General features: G+C 39.3%; 4 protein-coding genes across 5 annotated transcripts in view; 2 read left to right on the forward strand and 2 right to left on the reverse strand.

The window, feature by feature from the left end:
- Positions 1-256: 256 nt before the first annotated feature.
- vcpkmt (valosin containing protein lysine (K) methyltransferase) lies at positions 257-4,082 on the reverse strand. Of its 2 annotated transcripts, XM_047821070.1 has the most exons (6): positions 3,376-3,531; positions 2,920-2,978; positions 2,659-2,772; positions 1,200-1,272; positions 988-1,107; positions 257-850 (listed from the first exon to the last, which is right to left on the reverse strand). In XM_047821070.1, the coding sequence occupies exons 1-6, from the start codon at positions 3,460-3,462 to the stop codon at positions 743-745; spliced, it is 561 nt and encodes a 186-aa protein (XP_047677026.1). In that variant the 5' UTR covers positions 3,463-3,531; the 3' UTR covers positions 257-742. The 2 variants fall into 2 exon arrangements, with proteins under 2 accessions (XP_047677026.1, XP_027028195.1); XM_027172394.2 differs by lacking the exons at positions 2,920-2,978; positions 3,376-3,531 and adding an exon at positions 3,550-4,082.
- Positions 4,083-4,237: 155 nt separating this feature from the next.
- tex36 (testis expressed 36) lies at positions 4,238-5,928 on the reverse strand. Its single transcript, XM_027172395.2, has 4 exons — positions 5,638-5,928; positions 5,288-5,425; positions 4,968-5,048; positions 4,238-4,611 (listed from the first exon to the last, which is right to left on the reverse strand). Exons 1-4 carry the CDS (start codon positions 5,686-5,688, stop codon positions 4,288-4,290), a joined length of 594 nt encoding a protein of 197 aa, XP_027028196.1. The 5' UTR covers positions 5,689-5,928; the 3' UTR covers positions 4,238-4,287.
- A 131-nt stretch (positions 5,929-6,059) lies between these two features.
- Positions 6,060-17,880, forward strand: edrf1 (erythroid differentiation regulatory factor 1). Its single transcript, XM_027172393.2, has 25 exons — positions 6,060-6,524; positions 7,069-7,277; positions 7,964-8,030; positions 8,151-8,276; positions 8,390-8,514; positions 8,615-8,771; positions 9,718-9,813; positions 9,970-10,091; positions 11,244-11,355; positions 11,445-11,592; positions 11,703-11,814; positions 11,926-12,037; positions 12,132-12,404; positions 12,641-12,712; positions 13,101-13,239; positions 13,347-13,538; positions 13,642-13,842; positions 14,010-14,231; positions 14,337-14,563; positions 15,057-15,215; positions 15,470-15,619; positions 15,863-16,016; positions 16,296-16,414; positions 16,578-16,750; positions 17,234-17,880. Exons 1-25 carry the CDS (start codon positions 6,426-6,428, stop codon positions 17,367-17,369), a joined length of 3,702 nt encoding a protein of 1,233 aa, XP_027028194.1. The 5' UTR covers positions 6,060-6,425; the 3' UTR covers positions 17,370-17,880.
- An 888-nt stretch (positions 17,881-18,768) lies between these two features.
- The window catches only part of tonsl (tonsoku-like, DNA repair protein), a 16,854-nt gene continuing 10,233 nt past the window's right edge, over positions 18,769-25,389 (forward strand). The window contains exons 1-17 of the mRNA XM_027172774.2: positions 18,769-19,080; positions 19,167-19,262; positions 19,376-19,518; positions 19,602-19,785; positions 20,322-20,451; positions 20,561-20,732; positions 21,055-21,169; positions 21,307-21,452; positions 22,272-22,424; positions 22,530-22,655; positions 22,891-23,083; positions 23,178-23,233; positions 23,461-23,550; positions 23,633-23,705; positions 23,850-24,013; positions 24,116-24,239; positions 24,460-24,680. Of these exons, the coding sequence (XP_027028575.2) occupies positions 19,059-19,080; positions 19,167-19,262; positions 19,376-19,518; positions 19,602-19,785; positions 20,322-20,451; positions 20,561-20,732; positions 21,055-21,169; positions 21,307-21,452; positions 22,272-22,424; positions 22,530-22,655; positions 22,891-23,083; positions 23,178-23,233; positions 23,461-23,550; positions 23,633-23,705; positions 23,850-24,013; positions 24,116-24,239; positions 24,460-24,680 (2,208 nt within the window). The 5' untranslated portion in view covers positions 18,769-19,058. The remainder of the gene's footprint in view (positions 19,081-19,166; positions 19,263-19,375; positions 19,519-19,601; positions 19,786-20,321; positions 20,452-20,560; positions 20,733-21,054; positions 21,170-21,306; positions 21,453-22,271; positions 22,425-22,529; positions 22,656-22,890; positions 23,084-23,177; positions 23,234-23,460; positions 23,551-23,632; positions 23,706-23,849; positions 24,014-24,115; positions 24,240-24,459; positions 24,681-25,389) is intronic.

Below are 25,389 nucleotides of genomic sequence, written 5' to 3' on the forward strand. Positions count from 1 at the left end.
GTTTAACTCCCCTGCCTTGACAGGACTGTACATACTTTATAACTAATACATATTGTAAAATCTATCCACATTCTATTTATAATATATTGCAAGCATCTGCACTGAATGTGTATCAAGAATCAAGTACAAAAAGAATTTGAAAATGTTTAGCATTTATTTAACAGTACGGTTAATATATTATGAAGGTTTACAGCAGTATTTGGGCTGAAAAGAACAGCTACTTTTTACAGCGGTTAGAAGAAACAAGAGCAAAGAGGAATGGAAAATATTTTAATGACTTCAAGGAAAAAGACTGGATTGGATACAGTGATGAGGGAAAAAAATGTACCATCTGTCTAAACAGAGTCAGGAGACAAGGTCTGAAGACAGAGACTCAAAGAATGGCATAAATCCACAGTGCCTGAAAATATGTTTTATTTGCAAACCATTATGATCAAACAAGCTTGTGTGCCTTAAAGAGTATTTTTAGAAGATAAGACATTTACTGTTTATCCTTAACCAGATGAAAATGTTAAAGCTGCTGCACTAGAAATGCAGGCATACAATTATAAAGTAAGGATTTACACTTAAACTTGCCCTCAATATCACACCTACAATGTAATTATCATTACTTGTTGAGTTGGATTTTCTCATCATATGCCTAAATTTTTGCTCAAAGTATTTTTGGAGTGATAACACAGTAGTGATGTTGAACAAAATAAAGGTTGGCAGGTACGCGATGGATACACAGGCTGAAAGCCGTTCAGCCGTTTCTGCGCCGTAGATGGAGAATGTGAATGTCGGGACTATTAAACTCAGGGTCTTGTCTTTCAGCTGGCACCTCCTCAGCCTCAAAGTCTTGCAGCAGCAACTAGAAAACACATGTAGCAAAGGAAATGCCAATGAGGTCACAAAATGTCTCAAATGCAATTTAGCTTTCTCCAAATTCACACTCAAGTCTGTATTGGTCACGAGTAGACATGTAGTCTATTGATTGTGTGTACTCACCTCAAAAAATCTCTTCTCCACCTCAGGATTAACTCCCATTGTGCGCTGCTCATAACAGCAGATGATGCAGGTGTCAGGTCCAGACAGCAGCTTCAGTGTTTCCACCAGCGGCACCACAGACTGTAAACATTTGGAGATCATCAGTTATAACGGATCTATTCCATACACAAATACACTTAATGTAGAGTTGCTGGTAGAAGATAAAGCTTTACCTTTTCATAATAGATGCAGTCAGCCATTAGAATGTAATCTGGATGTGGCAAAAAGTCTGTCACATTTTCACCCCTTTCAAAAAAAATGAGGTGTATTATCAAGTTATGGCATAGACCATTTTATTTATTAACGTATAAACACATGGGCTACTTGATTAGGTAGTAATAATTTATACCTACAATATAAACTGACCAGTCATAACATTAAAACCCGTGTAATATTGTGTACGTTTCCATTATTCCGCTAAAACAGCTGTGACCTGCCTGGACATGACATCTGAAGGTGCTCTGTGTTATCTGGCACCAAGATGTTAGCAGCAGATCATTTAGGCCCTATAATTTGTGAGTTAGAGCCTCCATGGATCTGACTTGTTTGTATAGAACATCCCTCAGATTCTCAATCGGACTGAGATCTGGGGATTTGGAGAATTCACACCATTCCTGAACAATTTTTGCAGCATCTTGCCACAGTAACTCTTCTGTAAGAGTGGACCAGATGGGCTAGCCTTCACTATCCATGTGCATCATTGAGAGTTTGGTGTCCCTTTCCCTGTATATCCATGTATACAGCACCACCCATATCAAACTGATTACATAAATGTTTTTGCACACTGTTTTTGATCTTTGCACATGCTGGCTTTTAAATTTAAGTCGATTATACATTATAATACCTCATGTAAAACCTGCTGCTATTATATTAACTGTTCGTGCAAGTATTTCTGCACATACAATATAGAAAATACAGTATGTACACTGGTTGGCACTGCTTTTGTGTAGTGTCTTGTATTGTTTGTTTACACTGTCTTCTTGTCTTTTGTCTTGCACTGTTTGCATCAGGTTGCACAGATGCACAATATTTGTCTAGGACTAACTTAAGTCCTTAGCTCTGTCTTTGTTTTATGTAGCACTGTTGACTTGACTTTTGATGGTTCACTCTTGTCCTTCCTGGGACCACTTTTTGTTGATACTAACCAATGAATCCTGGGATTAAGACCTGTTTAGAGACGCACTGATCCAGTTGTCTAACCATCACAATTTGGCCCTTGTCAAAGTCACTGATTTCCTTACACTTTCCCATTTTACACATCAATTTTAAGAACTGACATTTTTTTGGCTGGCTGCTTACTTGCTGATAATAAATAATATTCACTTCAAATGTCAGTAGTTTTAATGTAATGGCTCTGATTTAGGTGTATGTTATATCTATATGTTTAGTGAAACAAGGCCATGTTTCATGGTGGCAATTGGCCGGACATCTGTCACTGCATCAACCAATAAAAGAGAATATAATGTAATCACTATTGCAGCTGTGCTGCGAACATTTACTGTACGTAGATATATCTGAGAAGAGGGTCACAGTGACTGCAGGTATTTGTCGAGTGTGCCTGATAATGCAGACATTATGAATGATATTCATTGTTAACCTAGTTAAAACAAGATTCAGAAGGACAGTACAAACCATTTTAGTACCTTGGCTGTGATCGAGCCTGCTCTGAATAGCTCTTGGTTTTCCTGTATGTTTAGTTGAAGGAGAGGTTGGAGATCCTCCAGATCTGTCACTGTGACATTGGCTCTGTTTGGGTAAAACAGGGCAGGGGTTAAGTCTGTAGGAGGCAAATTGGCAACTTACCGAGTCAATACTCTTAAATATGGCTCTGTAGAACAGACTAGATTGCATTTGTAAACAGATCTCTACTTTAGCCACCTGACGATCACCTACCTATGAGTATTAAATTTTAGTAGATGTTCACATGAAGAGAGCAGGGTCAGTTTTGTCACCTTAAAGTCCACAGATAAAAGCTTTTTAAATAAGTCGGTGAGGTAAATAGCAGTGTTTTGACGCTCACATATGTTGTTCTTTACTTCCATACAAACAATTTAATGAAAAGTAAATGTTTGGATATCTAAAATATTTTTTGTACTGACCAAATAATGCAGTATTCACAAAAATCAACAAATTTTCTAAAATATCGGTAAGAAAAATCAAGAAGACTTTTGCACAGTATGTTGCAGATGCAACACAAAAATGTATTTTACAGTGCGTGTTTAAATATCTGCCACAGCATGTCAATCACATACAGAGCAGCTGATCGTTATCCTTATGCAATGAGAAATGAAAGAAGTTTTAAGTCAGTGCGATTTTTTTCTGTTACAAACAGTCCTGTAGTGGTCCTACAGCAGAAGAGGAATCAAAGCGTTGGTCGCTGCTGTTCTGCAGACTGCAGAAAACGCTACTGAGCATGCGCAGTGAGAATGCCACCATTGTCGCTTGTTGCTGCAACTCCTCCTTATAGTCTTTAGTACAATAACACTTTAACTCCAACACAGGAGCACTTTCCGTGTTACTCACCCCAGGGAGGCGGCCATGATCCCCACCACTCCTGTCCCCGCGCCAAGCTCGATCATGTGCTTAGAGGACCATGTGCTAGAAGAACACGTGCTGACACCAGACCGGAAATTACAAAACTGTTCCGTTTCGAGGTATTTTGACAGGACAATAGCCGCATCCCAAACCACGCAGCCTACATCGCCTGTGCTGCACTGATAAACCTTTAGAACAGAGCCATCATTTTTCTCAATCTCTCTAACAAAATGAGCGGCTGATATTTGTTGTCTATGGGAGACCGCCATGTTATTTCCGGATTTACACCAACCAATAGGAAAGCGTGGTGACAGAGATTCACGGCGACCCCCTGGTTGCCAGATTGATATAGGTTCCTTTTGGTCTGTTTAAACTACAGTTTGATATTTTATCAAATGTAAAAAGATCATTTCAAAAGATATAGAATCTGGATAAGTTTATAAACTAATTGAGTCGTTATGTAACTGTAGTAAGTCATCTAATTTAGTATTTGTGTCTGAGGTGTATTTGTGTTACTTGATTTCCCTCTGTTGGTATGACATTGCTATTGCAGTTCAACAGGAACAAAGAAATTATAGGCAAATATGCATGGTATATGTTTAGAGAGGTATATGCTACCATAATGCAATATTATAAATGTAATATTGACTAACAGAAAGAAAAAAACTCTAAGAACTAATACACATGGAAGCTTTAATGTGCTCTTCTGTGCCTGGTTTATGTCAGTTACAAGGCTGAGGAGAGGTTAGCAGCTGCCAGTACATTAAGAGGTATTCTCTGTTTTATATCATCCCTTCCAAACCACATGTAGCTCTCCTCAGCCTGGGCCACAGCAGCCTGATGTGACTTCTCCAGAGGGTTCCTGGGAAAACGGCGTTTGTGCTCTGTGCTTTCTGTGATCTCTTTCTGCTGCCTGGCCAGGAAGTCAGTCTGATAAGATGAAAGATTTTTGCTCTCCAACCATGCTTCACTCACACCGGTATCATGACAAAGGCAGAAGTGAGAGTCATGCTGCCGGCGGTCATCCAGACACTTCTTACGACCAAAAGCCTACACACACACACACACACACACACACACACACACACACACACACACACACACACAAAAAAATTATTAATACAACTAATTAATGCTTTGCTTTCACCTAAACACAGACCCTAATCCTAACTTTTATAACCAAAAGGAACCGTTTTGCCATTGATTGTAAAATGTAAACATTGTAAATTGTGGAATAGAATAGAAATAGAAAAAGTCTTCCTTGTACATATTGGCTAAAATCAGATATTGTTATTAAATCATCTTTAAGTAAGTAAAGAAATGGAAGCTTACTAATATATATATATATATTTGTTACACTGTTCTCTATATCTGTACATTTGTGATTAGCCTGTGAACAGACTTACAGGGCCGTATGTAGCTATATTGTCTTGCAATGCGGCTCGGTTGTCATGCTCTGAAAATGGATAGCTCCTGCCTCTTGTTTTCTGGAAGAAAAATGTATGTATGTATGTATTTATTTATTTATTTGTTCATTCATTCATTCAAGCAAGTTTTTTTATTATGATCAATTGTACAATAACCAGCTGCTCACTAAGTTCTCAACTCTACTAACACTGTTAAGTACTAAACTGTACTGTCACACAACATTTATTATGAAACTGCTGCTGTATGTGAATGTGGTCTGTGGAATGTACTAATCTGGTAGTGCCACAAAGTTTTTAACCTTTTCTTGATTGTTAAAAGTTTTGGGATATTTCTCTTGTCCTTGCATTTGTTGTGGTGTGGCCTCTGATAGCATGGCTCCTGTGGTGGTACAGGCTTCTCGTGTTACATCACACTGCTGCCAACCAACATGGGCAAACTACAAAAAAAGTAGAAATATTTATTATTATTATTAATAATAATATTTATTATTATTATTAATATTAATATTATTGATATTACAATTATTATTATTATTATTATTATTATTATTATTATTATTATTATTCAAGACAAACTGGAACACATTTATGTATTTGACTCTGAATTGAACCAAATAAAAAAACATCTAAATATCAAAAGTAATCTCACCCATTTGCCATCTTGATCCATATTTGCATATCTTTTTCCTCCTTTGGTCATATTATCCGATAAACAAATTAAAACAAACAAAAAAAAAGTAAAATTTACTTCAATTACGCTTTAAATATTAAGAAACCAAAGTCCCTAAAATTCCAGTAATATAAATTGTATCTGCTCTCTGTAGAACAACGGTATCCATGACAACAGAACACAAGCTATGTTACTGTAGAATACCTATTATTTGTATTGCGTTCAACAAGAAGTTATTTTAAATACTGGCTGGTATTTTATACGTGACATCTAACGTGTTAAATGTACATTCGTGTTGCTTAAATAAATAAATAAATAAATAAATAAATAAATAAAAATACAAGAAGATTTTAAATTATTTGGAATTAGCGCTATTCTTCTAGAACAATTTTTTTACGACGTCATATGTACTTCCGGGTTAAGCGAGTTCAGCGTTGCTGATGGTAAATGTGTTTCTAGCGAGCCGTAAGATCACGTTGTAGCTTTCGACGGTAGATTAAACCCAGCGGGGTGTTTACACGTGTCTCAAATATTCGTCTTCGATGTGGTTTAATGCTGCTGACGAGTCTGTAAACAAAGGTAACGTCATGATGTTACTAGCTGTAATGGCCAGCTAGCAGAAGTGAGTAAACACACAGCTGGTAGTCAGACTGACTGTTAGTGAATGTTACCTCAGTTTAACTTCACAGTGCTTCAGCTGCTTGACCTGGAACTTTCTGGATGGCTGAGAGAGAGAGTTATGAGTGAATAGTCGTGTCCTGTTGACCATGAGCTGTACAGAGCAGGGAAAAGACTCCACTGTGTGTCCACACCACAAACATGAAGCTGTGGAAGCAGACAGCTCGAGCAGTGAAGACATAAAGCAGGTAACCAACACTACAGAAACATGATCAGCAACAGAACCTGTAGAAGCTGTCAGACTGGAGGCTGTCTGTGTATCTTAGAAGTTTCACTTGTACAGAGTCTTTAAGGCCTTAAACATGTTGTATGCGACTGATTTAAGAGTGATTTATTATTCTTTAATGATGATAAACACCCAGCTGATACATTTGTGTTTGTAGAAGTTTCACCAAGGGATTAAATATTTGTTTAAAAATACTTGTTAGTCAGCATCGAAACTTTACGTAACGGAGTAACTAAGTTTTGTTTTTTTTAGCATTGCAGTCATTTTTTGTTGTATTTTTTTTTTTTGAGCAAAAATATGGCAATTAACTGTTTAATGTCCTGAAACTGCTCACTAAATGAATTAAATTGTTTTTAAAAATGCTAGAAGTCGAGACACGATTTGTAAATTCGAGCTTAAGTGTATATAAAGCACAACCTTTATTATTAGCTTATATGTCAGATTTATTTGTAGCTGCTGATTGATTTGTTTCTGTCTGTCTGATTTGCTATTTTTCTGTTTCTCAGGGGGCAGTTTTATGTCTTTGCAACAATGAGGTAAAGAGTCGAGCTGTGGTGAAATACTCTGCAGTACCTCCACCAGCTACCTATGCACTCCTTCAGGAGCAGACGGATCTCAAGCTTCCCCCAGCAAACTGGCTACGCCAAAGTGCCCAGCTCGGCTCTGCTGGCACCACCGTGTTTGGGTCCAGCAGCAAAAGCAAGCCCTTCTCTAGGTATGACTACTTTAATAACCTTTTCCCACCCTCACAAGGTTCATACTAACACCTTTTAAGCCATGGCATAGAAGTCATTGGGAAGTCAAGAACATTTGGTCTTTGAGCTATTAAATAATCTGTGGAGGATAATGGATTGTTTAAGAGATGGTTTACTGCTAGTAGTCACAATTGTCACAAGTGGAAATGCATGGAATTTCCATACATGACACTCAACCTGACAGAATATATTATTATGAACCTTTTCATTAATTACTACAGTAGTTAGTTTAGTTAGTTAGGCGGCTTTCTTAGTACACTTTCCTCTTTTATAAAAATATTCTTTTATGTGAAGCATTTAATAACACTAAAAAGTCTCGCCTCAGTGAGTGTGAACACTCCAAATAATATCCCTTTACCATGTCAGCTTAAAATGTATCATTTCATTTTAAATACTGAATGAATCTAAAGCCATAAAGTCTTCCATGTCACAAAATTACTGAGAAAAGATAATTAAAAAAAACCTGAACCATTGAAAAGTTGACTTCAGGTTGACTTTAAATATGTCTTCTGTTGGAACTGTGGAAAAGTTGGTTTGAGCTTGTGTTTAGCACTTTAGCGTAAATCTCACACATTATGTCTAAACAATTTGCTTTAATGTCAACTAAAACTTTGCATTATGTGCCCTGTGTTTGCTTTTGTCTAAGCTTTGGTATGGCTTATGAATTTATTGACTCCATCGGCAATGATGTTGATGTGGTGTCTGACTCTGAGGTGAGTTTTGTTTGTTTTTATCATCTTTACATAGTGAATATGAAGAACTCTGTGTTCATCTTCTAGTCCTGCATGCATAGGAGAGAACTTTTTCTGAATGTGTGTTCCTGACTTTGGCAGAACATAAAGAAGCTGCTGAAGATCCCATACAGTAAGTCCCACGTCAGCATGGCGGTGCATCGAGTGGGCAGGACACTTCTGCTAGATGAACTTGACATTCAAGAGTTGTTCATGAGATCGTCACAGGTGAGTATTACTGCACAGAGGCAGAAAATAATGGGAGAGACTGTGTGACTGCTAACAAGTTTCAATTCCACAAGTCTCATAGTGTGTGTGGTGTTTTTGTTGTTTTTTGGTAGTCTGGAGACTGGACATGGTTGAAAGAATTTTATCAGAGGCTCATTGACCAGAAATGGCAGAGGAAAAAGAAAAGTAAAGAGCACTGGTATGAAAAGGCCATTCTCTCCAAGTTCCTTTATTACAGGTGAGGTCCAGATTTACATGGAACAGTGAAACAAATTTGTGGAATTTTTTTTTTTATCTTCTATCATCCTCCTTAACCAAACATCTGTCTTGTATTTCAGTATAAATGGAGATGGTGCTGCAGAGCCTGTGCCCTCAGGATCAGACCGCTGTGCTGAAGCAGAGGAGGCATGTGGAAGGGCGGAATATGGCTCGTCCTGGCCTGCTACCTTCAGCAGCTCAACCTCAGACTCGGACCAGTCCTCTATTCCTAAGGAGGTCTCTAGTTATTTTGTGTGTGCATGTGCGTGAGAGTGAGTGAGAGAGAGTGAGTTGTGTGCGATTTAGTGACAGAAACACCTTTTTAAAAAAGAAATTTATTTCATAAACCTCCTCAGTACAGAATTATTTCATGAATGCTATATAAACATGTGCAGTAAAATTCAGGCCTTTTATAAAATCCAAAGATCTTATCCCTGAACTTCTTCTCTTAGTAGGTACTAGTTGATGTTATATACAGGGCTATTTGTTTTTGAGTTGTTGGATTAAACTCATTCAGTTCAAGCAACCAGTTAAATAGGCTAAAAACTAATATTAGATATATAATATATATATATATATATAAACAACCTCGGGCCATCCTTAAAAATATTCTTGTTTGCCGTAACCCGACCGACCCTGTCAATTTAGGACTCAATTTAGGACGCAAATTTACAACCGACTTGCCGGTTGTAAATTTGCGTTAAGACCGGTTGTAAATTTGCATTTTTACTCTTCAAATAACTAACACAAAAGCAATAAAATACGATAATACATCTAAAAAATTCATTATAACAGCTCGACACCGCTTTAGCTTGGCACAAAGTTCTGGAAAAACTGTGTCCAGCATCAAAATGAGGTTTGCAATGATGCGCCCGAAGGCACGGGTTGAAGACCCAGTCAGTGACGTCACGATATACTAATTTGTTTAAAGTCCTACCTACATAATCACCATCATAAAAATTGTACTTTTTTGCATTGAAACTTAAAAAAAATATATATAGACCTACCTACCGACCCTTATTTTTAAGGATGGCCTCAATAGTTATGCTAACTTTGAAAACGTTGGGTTCCTGCACTGTAAATAAATAAAAAAAGTCATGTTTTTCAGACTCTTTAAGATCTGACCATACTTTAAAAAGCACTGATTCAGTGGTTGAGTTTTATTGTTTATTCTATTTTCTAGAAGCGAATGGAGAACACGTTTGCACTTGGCCATGTCACCTCAGTTCCTAAAGAACAAAACCTGCCGATGCTCTTTAATGAAGGAGAAAACAGCCAGGTAACAGCTTCATTGCTCAACCCAGTGAAAGTCTGTTTGAGGCTTCATTTCAAGTCCAAATACTTATTAGTACACAGTATGAAAAAGCTGTTGATATTTAATAGAATTTATGGCTTATTGGTGTTATGTAGCTGTGGTGCTCTCTTCTGGATGCAGGGTTTAAAAAACGACTTTGTGCGGAACATCCTCTGGACTTTCGAGGACATCCACATGCTAGTGGGATCAAACATGCCAATTTTTGGAGGAGGTCGTTACCCAGCAGTGAGTCTCCGGCTCAGGTCAGATTCCTGTTCCAGTTATTCGGTAACAGTGTTTATAGTATTAGATATTTGATTTAATTATTTACAGTATTTCCCGCACCATAATGCGCTCCGGATTATAAGGCGCAGTGTCCATTACGGGGTCTATTTCTGTACTTCACCCATACATAAGGCGCACTGTATTATAAGGCGCATGCTAAAACATACGGTCTACAAAAAAAGGTAACAGAAGCAAAACAGTGAGTTTAGTTGAACTATTTAACAATACACACACATTATTTTTTAATCAATCTTCTCCTAAAATTCCATCAAAGTCCTCATCTACTGTGTCTCCTTAACTTGGAGCAGTACATTTTCTTGCTTCCTCCACTTCCGAACCATAGAGTCATTGATGTTGAATACTTTCGCAGCTGCTCTATTCCCATTTACAACCGTCTAACTGATAGCCTGTAGTCTGAATTGTACCTCGTAAGCATCTGATTTTTATTGGCGGATGGCAAATCAACTTAAGGTGCATTTACCGCCACCTACTGGACTGGAGTGTGGAGCGCATAATGGTTAGGAAGAAACAAATGTTGTTTTGCAACATACCGGTAGTTATACCTACCGGAGGCGTGGTAAAGGTAAGCGTACATACCGTACGTATTACGTAATGTCCTCTGATTGGTTTATCTCTGCCAGCGTACGTAGTGTATGTATTACGTCCCTGTGTCAGCGGGAAATGGTCTGACAGTCAATCAAGCGAAGTGCTTACCAAAGTCGCACAACATTTTTACAGATTTTTGGAACGCAGTGCACACACAAGGCGCACCGGATTATAAGGCGCACGGCCGATTTTTGAGAAAATTTGTCTTTTAGGTGCGCCTTATAGTGCGGAAAATACTGTACTTTCTGTTTGTTATCCAGTAATAAGCTCCAGGTATGTTTTAGATTTATCTGGCTTGTTTTCTCAATGGCATGATGATACACAATGGCGCTACAACATTATAAGCCATTGTGTATCATCATGCCGTTGAGAAAACAAACCACTCACTTTCTCAGTGGGTTCTATTTAAAGTAAATGGGTTGGTGGTTCGGTTAGCAGTGGTGATCAATATCACTGGCATTATGAAAGTATTTAATGTATTTTTGATTTGAATTCTATAAAACAAATGTTTTGCTTTGATACAGGGATAATAACAAACCAATCAACATTCTCACTGGTATTGATTACTGGCTGGACAATTTGATGTGCAATGTACCAGAGCTTGTCATGTGTTTCCATGTAAATGGCATAGTGCAGGTAAAATTTCAATTTGTTTAGTATGTTATTCTTGTTCATATCAGTACCATGTACACATACCAAACTTTCGGTTCCGTTCTTATTAACAGAAATATGAGATGATAAAGACAGAGGACATCCCAGATCTGGAGAATTCCACATTTTCCACTAAGGTGGTGAAAAATATTGCTCAAAATATACTTTCTTTTCTTAAATCCAATTGTACCAAAGAGGGACACACGTATTGGCTCTTCAAAGGTGAGTTTTTGTCTCTTACGTAGTATAGATGAATGTTACTCGTAAATGTGGTTATAAAGATCGTTTTCCACACACAGTGAGTCTGAGTATGTCTAACTCTTTTCGTTTAGCCAGTGGGAGTGACATTGTAAAGCTGTATGATCTGACCACTCTGTGTGAGGAGGCACCTGAAGAGAAATGTCAAAACCCCTTCACTTTGCCAGTGGCAGTTCTACTTTATAAGTGTGTATTGTATCTCAAGCATTCTATGTCGTAGTGTACTTTGTGTTTTCTGGACCATCACAGTGAGCATGGTGTTCTGATAAACGGAGCTGATTTGTTTTGAAATTGCAGGGTGGCAAGCAATATGATGCTGAAACAGAACCAAAACAGGAAACACTATGGAACCATCAGAACGCTGTTGCTCAACTGTGTTAAGCTCTTAGATGAGGAGAAACACTATCAGGTACCCAGGATGTGTGTCTCGCTTTACCTTTGTTGCAGATCAGATTCGTTTTGATAAGACAGTGGTTCATCATGTCTGATTTCCGAATGTTTAGATCATTGCCTCAGCTCACTACATGCTGTCAGAGCTGTTTCAGCTGGATGACTCAAGTGAGGAGGAGGGCAGCGAGGAGGCTCTGCGCAACGGAGGCTCTGAGGACAGCTACAGCGAGGACGAGGATGAAGAGGTCGATGATGATGATGATGATGACGGCTGCTCATACAGCATGTCGTCTGAGCGTCCAGAGGACTGCAAAGCTGTGGCTGTGATTAAATCTGTAGAGGAGCTGTCTGTTCCAGAGAAGTACACGTCAACCCACAAGATAAGAGTACGCCTAGGATCTTTATCTAGCAGGAAATGATTAGAAACATATATATATTCCTTCTGCTGCTTCATGAAAAGATATTAAGATTCTCTATTTAGATCTGTACAATTTAAATGAGTGTTTAGACATGTTTCATATACAGTAGATGGAGATTAGGTTGGATACACTGTAAAATGAGGCTTTGAAGATTTGCATTCACACCTTATCATTCTTTAACTTTTTTATTTTTCTTTTTTCAGCCCAACTGTTCATTTCCTGTGTCCCAAGACAAAGAAGAGAAATGTAGGCTTGTACTTAGCTATGTGCTAAAGGTGAGAAAACCCAGTCCTGCAAATGTGTTTTTCTTTATTGTTGTAATAACAAATGGATCAAAAGAAATGTATTACACAGAATTACTCGGAATGGTTTAACATACTGCTGTCAAAGAGGTTTCACACCAAAATGTTGTATATTAAATGTCGTAGCATAGAAGTACAACAATTCTCTTTTCCGGTAACCGAGGTTGAAAATGCACATACTTAATATCTTAGTATGGTAGCATTTTTTAGATACCTTATAATTTCAACATCTCAAGACACTGAAAATGTTTTAATTTTTCTATAAAGTTATTGTCTGACACAGAGATTAAATTCCCATGCTGGTCATATGTATAAGTAATATATTGTCTGTATAGTAAACACTCTGCTGTATGTTCTATAGGGACTGAAGGCAGTGGATAGCAGTATCAAGAAGGAGAGTGACCTGCCAGCAGCTGACCCCAGCACTCCTATCCCTCTAAAGTATGAGGAGTCTGGAGCCAGAGCAGTGGAGAAAGAGATCGCTCTGCTGCTTGACAGAGGTCAGCAGCACCCACTTACAATTTTCACTAGAATACTTTTATTTTTGGTACATTTCATTCATCGGATCTGTCTATGAGCTTCTTTTATTTACTCTCTTCCTGTTCAGCTGCTCCATGCGGTGAGGGACTGAAGTTGCCCATGCGCTCAGGCATGCTGCCTGGTTCCTGGCAGCACCAGATGAAGCTGCAGCTCTTTCTGAAGGCATCAAGAGCTTACTACCTGCTGTCTGAGGCTGCGACCAACCTGCAGAAGTATGGCCGGGCACTGCGTTACATCAAACTGTCCCTACAGTGTCACGGTGAGAGAACAAAAAAAATAGAAAAGAACACACTGATATCAGCACAAGGTCATTTAGCATTTGTTTTGACATCACGTTCAATTTTTTTCTCCCCCGTGTGTAGACGCGTATTGTGCTATAAGCAGTCGGTTGCATCCAACTGTGCTGCTCTTCCACAGCCAGTGTCTGTCTCTGTGTGGAGACGTGCAGTTGATGTTGGCCCAGAATGCCGCAAACAGAGCTGCCTATCTGGAGGAGTACAGCTACCAGACTAGAGATGACCAGGAGATCCTTCACTGCCTTCACCGGGAGAGCTCCTGCCAAGGTTTCACTCACCTACCATATTTCATCAATATTATATAAACATTCTGTTTTCGTGTGCAAGAAAGGGTTGCATGATGAGTAAATTCTTTTTGGCAACATGAGATTGACTATTAGGGGTAAAAGCAGCATGATTTTGTCATTTTGCCTTACATTCTGTGTTGCCCTCAGCTTTCAGCATGGCCACTGACCTGGCCACTGACCCAGAGTATCAGCTGTTTGTGAGCAGTAAGTGCTATGAAGCAGCTCATGACATTTTAACCTCTGAAGCTCTAAAAGACCTGAACCCAGAGAAGATGGCTCAGGTTTTGAAGCGGCTTGGTAACATCCGCAACGAGATGGGCGTCTTCTATATGAACCAGGCCGCAGCACTGCAGACAGAGAAAGAAGGGGGTGAGTAAGTTCAAAGATCAGAATATATCTGTCTACTTGTTCAGTACCTGTCCATTGTCTTGTTTTAATTGTATTCTTCTCTTCCTTTGCTTGTATGCACCATAGTATGGAAGTCAGTGTGTGCAGCAGAGCAGGAGCTGTGGAAGAAGAGCTTCTCTTGTTTTGAGAAGGGCATGCAGAATTTTGAGGCCATTTTAGACTCTGTAAACAAAGCCCTGCTGCTGTGTAACATCGGCCGACTGATGCGGATCTGTGCACAGGCCCATTGCACCATGACCACAGAGGAGAGCCGAGGAGAGTTCTCACCTGAGGAAGCTCTCTACTACAACAAGGTACACTCTCACTCAGAATAGTTCTAATCTATAAGACACAAGGATGGAGTGCGCATTCAAAGAATTAAGACTGCTACTTTATTTATTTACCTGTTGATTTTACTCCGTTCGAATTTACTGGCTTTTTATCCATTTAGTCTTAGTGCTGACCTGAATGAGTCTCTCTTTTATAGGTTCCTTTTAAATGTGACAGTTTTTGTTAAGTGTGATGTAAGTTTCTCACTATGTAGCTATATACACTATATATAGTCACCCAAATGAGGATGAGGTTTCGTCCTTTACAATCCAAGGGAGTTTTTCCTTTGCACAGTCGCCTCAGTCACCTCAGACTTGCTCATTGGGGATAAATACAAACATATTTAAATATATCTAATATTAATCTTGAATTTTTGTATTTAGATTAACCTCTTGTTTTATGTTTGTGTCCTGTAAAGCTGCTTTGAGATGTCAGTTGTTAAAAGCGCAATACAAATAAATTTGAATTTGAATGCAGGCAGTGGATTACTATCAGAGGGCCATGAAGTGTCTGGGAAGTAGAGAGAGCCATGCAGCAGTGTGGGATTCGGTGAACTGGGAGCTTTCCACCACATACTTCACCCTGGCTACACTACTGCAGGACTATGCTCCATTGTCCCGCAAAGCTCAGGAGCAGGTGACATACATGCACACGTTCATCTAATTATATAGCTCATGAAGCAGGACTGAAATACTGTTAGATTATATTTTTGTAATACTATAAGAACTACAAAAATATCTAGCTTGACCTACCTACTTGATGCCAGGAAAATAGCCATTGGAATGGCTTTAAAAGAACAGGAAAACAAACGAACAATGATTTGGAGGACTATTTCGTATGCATGTACTGTGGAAGCATTTTAAATGTTATGTTCTGTTTCTTTGTTTCAGGTTGAGAGAGAAGTGACGGAGGCTATGATGAAGTCTCTGCGATATTGTGACCTCCAGACAGAATCAGCTCGCCAGCCACTATACCAGTACAGAGCAGCTACCATCCACCACAGATTGGCATCTATGTACCACAGCTGCTACCGTAACCAGGTACGCACGTTCACTCATTTTCTTATAGACTAGGCCCAAGGCATTTAGAACAACCAGCAGTGGGACTCCTGCATCACATGCTCACAATGTTTGTTCGCAATCAGTGGATTCTCAACTTTGTATATAGGCTTGTGCTAACACATCTAGCTATGCTGATATCTAAATAATACTGCAGTAATTTTAGTATAACCGATACCTGTGTATGCAATAGATACCTAAAGTTTATACTCATGTTCATTTAAGGTGGGTGATGAGAGTATACGGAAGCAGCACAGGTCTCTAGCAGAGCTCCATTACTCCAAAGCAGTGCGTCTGTTCCTCAGTCTGACTGATGCCCCGTGTGAGTTGCTGCGCACTCTGCTGGAGCGAGTGGCCTTCGCTGAGTTCACCATGGCAGGTCAGTCCCACACATTGCTCTCACACTTGCTGTTCATCCAACTCCATTTGTGCATGGTGTTGGTGAAACCTTTTTTTTTTGGACTATTACTTTATTTTTACCTGCATAATAAAAATCCGAGTTTCTTACTCTGTATTTTCTGGGTTACGGTTAAGATTAACATTACAATGATTCTTTTTTGTTTTTACCAATAACTGATGTTATGATGATTTTCCTCTATTTATATATATTATTACAATATAATATTAACACGTGTGTCTGTGTCCTTGTATGTTTTAGGACAGAGCAGTAGTGCAGTGAAACTGAAAACCTTAACAGGAGCTTTGGAAATAATGTGTGAGTCTCGCCATGCCTTCAGCCTAATATACAAAGAGCTGCAGGAGCAACAGCAGAAAGAGGTATAGTGCATTTTGAGTTCATAACCTTCTGGTCTCTAGTACAGAAATTTAAGCACCGAGCCAGTGTTGCAAGCCAACGAAATAAGACGGTCACGTTTAAAATGTTTTGAAATTAAAATCTTGTTAAAAGTAATAACTTGTGTGTGTTTATATTGGATTACAGGGAGTGGTACGAGAAGACACAGCTAAACGTGATGAGACCTCTGAAGATAGCACTGCCTCTTCAGGGTTAAACACACAAGAAGTGGTGAAGCTGATTGGCATCTTTGAGCCCAGTATCTCTTTCTTGCTGCTGCAAGTGATAAAACTCAATACCACCAGCAAGCGCAAACTCAGGTAAGATGGCAAAAAACCCTTTGTGGCTCATGTAGTTTCAGAGGAGAATTTCTTGAAAAGTAGTACGTTTTTGACAAATTACTTTTTTTATAATTTTCATCCAGAATTGGACGTTTTGGTCATTCTTTAAGAATAATTCTATAATAATAAGTCATTCGTATTAAATATTAGTGTAGAATATGATTGATAAAATCTTTTTAAAATCAAAGCCCTATTGTAAGTCACTCTGGATAAGGGTTACCTAGATAGTGATGGACCTTTTCTTAAAAAAAAAAAAAAAATTCTATGAAAAAAGTTTTTCTATGAAACTGTGCTATACTGCAATTTGTACCACCACGTTTATTATTATCACAAATATTGTTAGTTTAACTTCAGGAGCCAGATTTTCAATTCAACCCACAAATGTTTCCATGTGTAGACCAATAGCATACAGTCTTGATGATGTTATTATGCATATGGGCTTGTGTGTTTTTGTATAAGCAGCAGTAAAGATGAGGAGCAGGTGATGGTCTACAAGCAGGTCTACTCCAGGCTGTTGCGAGCAGAAAAGAATGCCCCCCTGACCCAGCGCATAGCTCTCTATATGGAACTTCTCGATCAGCTGGCCTCACAAGCATAAACAAAAGAGACACCACTAATTCTAAATGTGAATTATAATGTGAAGTCATCGGTCACATTACCGGTCTGAGGGAGGCAGTTGATCATCTGACCAGACCTGCATCCTTTAGTGAAAAGTATGATGAAGAGGTTTCCTGGATGGGACTTAAAATAAGAGTTCTTACTAGCGGTGTCTTGTTCTCACACTCGCAGCAGATTACTCCAGGTTTTGCTTTACTTTTTTAGTTATTCATTAAGGAAATTGTCAGAAGTATTTCCTAAGACTAGCTAAAGACTAATGTGAAATAGTTAAATACTATTTGATTATAAAAAAAAAAAAATTATATATTTTGATTTTAGATGAATAAGCAGGAAACTTTTTTTTTTCAGAAGGGTCACAAAATCAGTGATTAATATGTGCAATAATAAGGCAATGAACAGGACAAACTCTGCTAAAGCTGTTGCCGTATTTTATATATGATGTGTGTGTGTGCTATAAAAATTCTTTATTAAAATTTTGGAAGTTGTTTGAACATCATTTGTCTTCATTTTGTCTCAGGTTGCACAATTATTAAATTGATCGAAGGGCACAGCTGTGGACAAAGAAGTGACCGGTGTAAAAATACCCTGCAGTATTCAGTATTATAGGACACAAATTTTTATCACTTTAGAAACAGTTAGTTACTCTGGTCAACTAGTGGTTCTTAATGTGGGGTTATGGGGCACCTCAGTGGTTGCTGGGGTACAGCCAATGAGTCTAAATTTCGATTTTCTTATTTTTTTACAGTGGTGGAAATAACAATTCATTATCAAACCAGCTTGTTTGGCTGGTTATTTGAATCAAATACGTTCAATCCAAACTTCACTGGCTCAACAAGTATCCATCCATCCATCTATCAGTCTATCCATCTGTCTATCTAGGTATCCGTCCATCCATTTATCCATCCATTTAACTATCTATTTATTAAAAATTTCAATTAAAATTTATTTGTATAGAGCTTTTTTTTTTTTTTTTACAATCGACATTGTCTCAAAGCAGCTTTACAGAACATAAACATAGAACAAAAGGTTAATATAAACTATGGATTTATCCATCCATCTATCTATCCATTTATCTATCTATCCATCCATCCATCCATCTAACTATATACTGTGCCTTTTTTTTTTTTTTTTTTACAGAAAAAGTAAATTTACTACATTTTCATTTATAGGAAGAAACCTAAACCACTAGTGTCACTTTACAGAGCCACCTGAGTGGCAAAAGCGCACAAAATAAACTTCTTAACTCGTCTATAAAATTAGTTGTAAAATCTAAACTAAAAAAACAAGACCGTAATTCTGTCAATTACGCTTAATAACAAGTCGTCTTTGTTTAGAGTTGGTGGAGGAGGGGCTTTAGTGACTACCTACCCGGTGACGTGTTCAGCGAACAGCCAATCAGAGTGCGATAGACTTCTTGGCGCCTTGTTGTGAACGGAGGTCGAACCGAAGTGGATCCCTGACGTATTTTTAATATTTTCATGTATAAACGAAGGATCGCGGTTGTAATCGAATCGTATCATTGTTTAAAACACGCGGTTTTCGGAACAAGATAGTCGTATGTAGAACACGCAGGCTGCTGCTTGTGTTGTGTGTTTTTGTTGATTTGTCAGTAGTCTGTCCGATTAGCAGACTAGCTAACGGCTGCTAGCGGCTGCTGGGCAACGGCACAATGAGCACCAAGGAGATCAAGCGTAAGTTCGCCCTCACTAACACAAACTAACCTCTGTGTATTTCAGTGTCAAGTCATTTCATCCTGTTTATATTATTTAATCTACAGAACTACAGAAAGCCAAAAGCAAAGCCCAGATCAGCAATAATCTGAAGGAGGAAGCCAATCTGTGCAATCAGCTCGGAGAACTTTTAGCCAAGAATGGTATGATGATGGAAATTCATCCCAACCCAAAATCCAGTTCTTAGTGGTTCTCAGAATTGCCTGTGTGTTTTACAGTGAATGTTCTGGATATGCCTGTTTTGTCTGTGCTTCAGGTGATTACCAGGCTGCCATAGAGGAGCATCAACAGGAACTGGCTCTGTCTGAGGTTTCTCATGACATCATCGGCTGTGCTGTAGCCAATCGGAAGATAGGAGAATGTTACGCAGAACTTGGAAACATCGAAGCTGCTCTCAAGGTAAAACAGTCACCTTTCGATTGACACGGTAATGTCTGTGAAATAATCTTTGTCTTCAACACACCGCTGATGGTCTCTTCCAGCATCAGAGACTGCATCTGGACCTTGCTCGCTCTGTAAACGATGCAGCCGAGGAGCAAAGAGCTCTGGCCACAATTGGTCGCACTTACCTCTTCCTTCATGACTCCGATCAGTCTCAGGACAGCCTGAAGCGAGCAGAAGATGCTTTCAAGAAAAGCCTGGCTATACTAGACGGACGTCTAGAAGGTTTGCGCTCACTCGATGACCTTCTAGTACTAAAGACTAGGGTTGTTTGTCATGTGACACAACAGTGCAGAGTCATCACTTAATTCATTTTACTGCACTAACTGTTTCATCATGGTTAGCCTTTTGCTGAATCTGGAGCCTGAGAGTACACAAGGGACTCCTGTCCATTATAGGAAGCCATGACATGTAGCTTACAAGCAAGAATACTAAATGTGAACTTAGGTGGGCAAGGCAAAATGTACTTATGAGATCATTTGAAAATTGCAGTGGTGTTGTATTTTGTTTGATTTTCTATGAATGTAGTCATAAGATAAGGTACAAATGCTAACCCTGCCCTTGAACACTAACATTAACTGCACCCCCGTAATGATGTGATGGTAGGTGTATTGGCAATTGAGTTCCTGACTTGGATTTCCAAGTTGAATGAAGGTTCCTTTGCACTTTTTTCTGACCACTTTTCTAAGCAGCTCTTCCCAAATAAAAAGTGCAAAGTGACAGTGTTTTTGAATAAAACTGTAGCTATGTATGCATCGCAGGGACCGTGTCAGCACGTGAGCTGAGTGAAATGAGAGCACGTCTGTTGTTGAACCTGGGCTTTGTGTTTGACGGCCTGAAGGAACCGCAACGCTGCAGTGATTTCATCCGCCAGAGTATCTACATCGCAGAGTGAGACACTTGTATTTATAACCTGTGTCAACTCTGTACTGCATGCTTGTTACATAGAACATAGACACCACTGGTATTGCAATTAAACCAGATCTTTCTTCTTTCTTAGGAAGAACAATCTGCTGGAGGATCTCTACCGTGCCAACTTCAATCTGGGCAGCATTCACTTCAGAAACGGACAGCACTCTCTTGCAATGCGCTGCTTTGAGAAGAGTAAAGAGTGTGCACGCAAGATGAGTGACAAGTTTAGTGAGAGCGAGTGCTTCAACGCTATCGGCAAGGTGAGCAGCAGGTGAACAGTTAATTAGAACACATGACTGGCAGAGGGCAGAATCTTGTAAAATTATTTAAATGGAACAACTATCTTCAGATATGTTCACAATATATACTATAAAAAACATTGGATAAAATGGGACTGATTAAAGTAACATAAAATTAGTTACATATTAAAATTGTGAGCAGCAAATAACCAATCTGTGAAGACAATAATACTTCCTAGAGTGTAGCGTTTTAAACATCCAGGGCCTGTATATTGATTCCATGGTTATAAAGATGTTGAGTTGTCTGTGCTCTTACTGTGTCTTACATATTTTCTATTTGTAGGTTCTTTTGAATCTGGGTGACTTGCTGGCAGCCCGTCGCTCTCTGAAGAAGGCCTTTCGCCTCGGCTCCCAGCAGCCTGCAGAACGAGAGGCAGTCAAAAGAGACCTGAGATATGGTGAGGGAAAGTGGATAGGCTTTTATTGACTATTTTCAGGGCCTGGAAAATGAAAAAGAAAAAAAAAAGAGTAGGTGTGTTACTATTTTTATCAGTTCAATTCTCTGTGCTGTTGTGTTTGAACGCTGTTTCCACAGCAATCCGTGGCTGTCAACTGGAGGAAGCTATGGCAGCTGTCAGTAACACCGTCTCTCAGGAGGCTTTGGGTCTTGCAGAGGGACTGGGAGATCTCTACTGTAAAGTGGGCTGCTATTCCAAAGCTCTGGAAGCTTATCACGCACAGGCAAGATGCTGTTCTTTTTAAATCTAATTCTGAACAAAGGAAGATTATAGCTGCTAGGTAAATACACCGTACAAATTTTAAATAGATGAAAACATGTTGACGGTCATCTTGAAACCATCAGTAATAGCTGTGAAAGAAAGAAAGTGTTAATTTATGTAAATATTAAGAAGATGGGTCAGAATAAAACAAATAATAACCTAGTGGTTAAGGTGTTGGGCTACCAATCGGAAGGTTGTGAGTTCGAACCCAGGTCCACCAGGTTGCCACTGTTGGGCCCCTGAGCAAGGCCTTTAACCCTCAATTTCTCAGTTGCATAAAAAAAATGAGATAATGTAAGTCGCTCTGGATAAGTGCATCTGCCAAATACTGGAAAATGTAAATGTCTTGAATACATATTTGGCCCTATGCAAAGAATCATTTACAGAAAGTTTGTTTTAAGGGTGCTCTTAAATGGCTGTGTGTTTAGACGAGCTGCAGAGAGAGACGTCTTAAACTGTTTTGAGTAGCGAAACGTAGCAGGTCAGAGAAACTGATACATTTTCCATGCTTGAAAAGCTGAACTGCAAAACGGAGGTAATGTATCAATAAACATTCATGGGGTTAATTAGTAATCATATACGATACCATTCAGGGTGTTTGAGGCTCAACCATTTGGGACCTGCGTCATCTTTCTCACTGTTATCCTGTCATCTCTTGGCAAACCATTTTCTGTGGCTGAACTATGTGTTTGCTGGTGATTTGTATACTGCTTGCATTGTTTTTTGGTATATTGCCTTAATGCTATTAACCAAACTTTAAATTTAACATCTGTGTTTTTAGCTGTCATGTGCCGAACAGTTGGGGAAACCTGTTCGAGAGCTGGCTGTAATCCACGTCTCTCTGGCAGCCACATATTCTGACCTTCGACAGCACAGGAAAGCTTTAGAGCACTACAGACATGAGCTGAAGCTGAGAGAAGGCAATCCCAAAGAGGTACTGCTGCACACATACACTGGCGTTTTATCTTTTATTTGTGAATAAGATTAGATAAATTAGTTTCCAGACTTGCTCATTGATTGTTTCATGTACGTGTGGCAGGAGTGTGAAACGTGGCTGAACATCGCGAGCTGTCAGGAGGAGCACGGTGTGAGCCTGGAGGAGGTGGACAACAGTTACACTGCTGCTCTGAATTGTGCTGAGCGAGCAGCTCAAAGCAAACTCCAGGTAATTCACTGTCCATGTTCAGTTTTCCTGTTCCACTTTTCCATGACAAATTTGTTGTATCTGTTGTACTATGGAGGCATTTCCACTTATTTTGTACCTCCATCCTGCCTAACTGACATGAAACCTTCCCCACTTTATATCTAAACACAAAATACTAAGAATTCCTTAATGCCTAATGTCTTAACTCCCCAATGTCTGTCTTTGCTTTGATTGTGCTTCGGGTTCTTTGCTGCAGAGACGTGTTCTGAGGATGTGGCTGCAGTCACAAAAGCGTGCTAGTTCAGCAGGTGCTGACAGCACGGAGGCTCGTCTCCAGGAGCTGTGTGAGGCAGAGGGCTGCCGTGTGGAGGACAGTGACGAAGAAGAGGAGGAAGAGGAACTGCAGAATAGTGAACCTATGGACAGTGACATACAGCTTTCAGATTCTGGTACAGAAGTCAAAGAGGATAATATTCACAGAGGTGCTTATAATGTAATAATGGTCATGCTCGTATGTACCATACTATGTTGTTTACTGTGCAGATGATGACCTGGACGGTTATGATAAGCTTGTGACTGGCAGGAGGAAAACTGGCAGGGTAAGAAACTTGTTTAACATTTTAATTATTTGCCATTTTTATGTTACATTTTTTTTTTATTATAAATGTTTGTTTCTTACTTGTGTGTGTATGTGGTGTGTGTGTGTGTGTGTGTGTATATATATATATATATATATATATATATATATATATATATATATATATATATATATATGTTGTGTGTGTATGTGGTGTGTGTATATATATATATGTGTGTGTATAAAAAGTGGAACCGCCGAAATGAGAAGGGTGAAACTGCGCTCCACAGAGCCTGCATTGAGGGCAACATGAAGCAGGTCCATTACCTGGTAGAGCAGGTAAGCTGAACGTATTTCCCAAACGCACCAGATCAGCTCTGTTGATTTTTTTAATTGAACTTCTGCTCTTTTTCTGCAACAGGGTCATCCACTAAACCCCAGAGATCACTGCGGCTGGACGCCAATACATGAAGCCTGCAACCATGGCCATCTAGGTATAAAGATTCTTGTTTCCTTTCACTGTAACCTTCCCTATTTAATCTGTAGATACAGTCCTGTTAGTTTTTTTTTATATTCTGGTTTAGAAATTTCTTGTTTCTTTCAACAGCTGATTTGCTTTGCACCTGTGTGTGTTTTAGGGGTTGTAGCCTTGCTGTTGGACAGTGGGGCAAACATAAATGATCCTGGTGGGGCATTTTGTGATGGGGTAACTCCCCTTCATGATGCATTGAGTTGTGGACACTTTGACGTTGCACGGCTTCTGGTGCAGAGAGGAGCTTCTGTTAATGTCCGCAATAACAAGGTCTGATATAAATACAAAGGACAGGGAGAACTAACTAACTAGTAGATGGGAGATAGATGACTCTAGAGATAAATGTTCTTGAGTGTATTTTGTGTCTATTAGGGTGACAAACCTCTAGACACCTTGCGACAGTGGCTAAAGACATATGGTCGTGAACTGGATCAGGAAACACGGCAGGATTGTTTAGAAACCGAGAAACTTCTGAAAAGAGCACTGACCGGAGCAGGTGAAAAGTTTTTCTGTAATTTTTGCCATTGTGTACTGGGATTTCATTATTTCATGTCTCAGTTTTAATATTTTCTTTTTAAGCTCTTAAGTTGAATGTGCTAAATTTCATTCACAGATCTTACACACTATTATGCCAATAATATAGTTCATGTAAAAATTGTGCAACATGTTAGAATTAGTAATAATGTGTTCTGTCTCATCTGTCTTCTGTGCTTTAGTGGCAGCTGTGCCTGTGACTCCACAAGCTCTACAGGACAGTCAATTATTCGACGCTGAGTACTCAGAGCCGCTGCTGCAGCGGAATGAGTCCCACCAATTATCCCAGCATGCCTTGCTCAATGCACATACCCCTCCAGAGGCGAGTACTCCTCCCAGAGAGAGGCGATCCACTGGCCCTCGGCACCAACCTAGGGGGACTGAGGAGAATGTTTTGTTTGGGGTAAGATTTTACTGATGCTTGTTCATTTCTTTAATGGTTTCATTAGGCACCGATTGCCCCTTATTGTATCTGCTGGTAGATTGAGTTGGTGATCAAGTGATTTAAGGTTTACGTAAACAAATGTTGATCACAATCCTGCAGTGGACTGAAGGGGCGACAACATCGTCAGTTATTCAGCGTTATATAACAGTACTGGTGAATTCTCTATCCTGATTGAACAGAAACTCACTCTTACTCACTCATTTTCTACCGCTTATCCGAACTACCTCGAGTCACGGGGAGCCTGTGCCTATCTCAGGCGTCATCGGGCATCAAGGCAGGATTGAACAGAAACATAATTTTCTATTAAATATACAGCAAACCTCTGAAAGTAGTCAAGAAGTGCATATAAAACAAATAACAGTTTTATATTAATTGTCATGTTGTTATGCATTTCTTTAACTACAACTTAAAAGTTTGCACCTCAAAGAAACCTACTTTGTGTGGAGACTTGAACAAAACTAGTAAGTGGCAGCTTCTGCTATAATTAATCTAGGCTCATTGTCAAGCTGCATTGTAGATTGCACATGCCCCTGCATTGTAGATTGCACATGCCCCTGCATTGTAGATTGCACATGCCCCTGCATTGTAGATTGCACATGCCCCTGCATTGTAGATTGCACATGCCCCTGCATTGTAGATTGCACATGCCCCTGCATTGTAGATTGCA

This window comes from Tachysurus fulvidraco, chromosome 12 (assembly GCF_022655615.1).
Source record: "Tachysurus fulvidraco isolate hzauxx_2018 chromosome 12, HZAU_PFXX_2.0, whole genome shotgun sequence".
Classification (NCBI taxonomy): domain Eukaryota; kingdom Metazoa; phylum Chordata; class Actinopteri; order Siluriformes; family Bagridae; genus Tachysurus; species Tachysurus fulvidraco.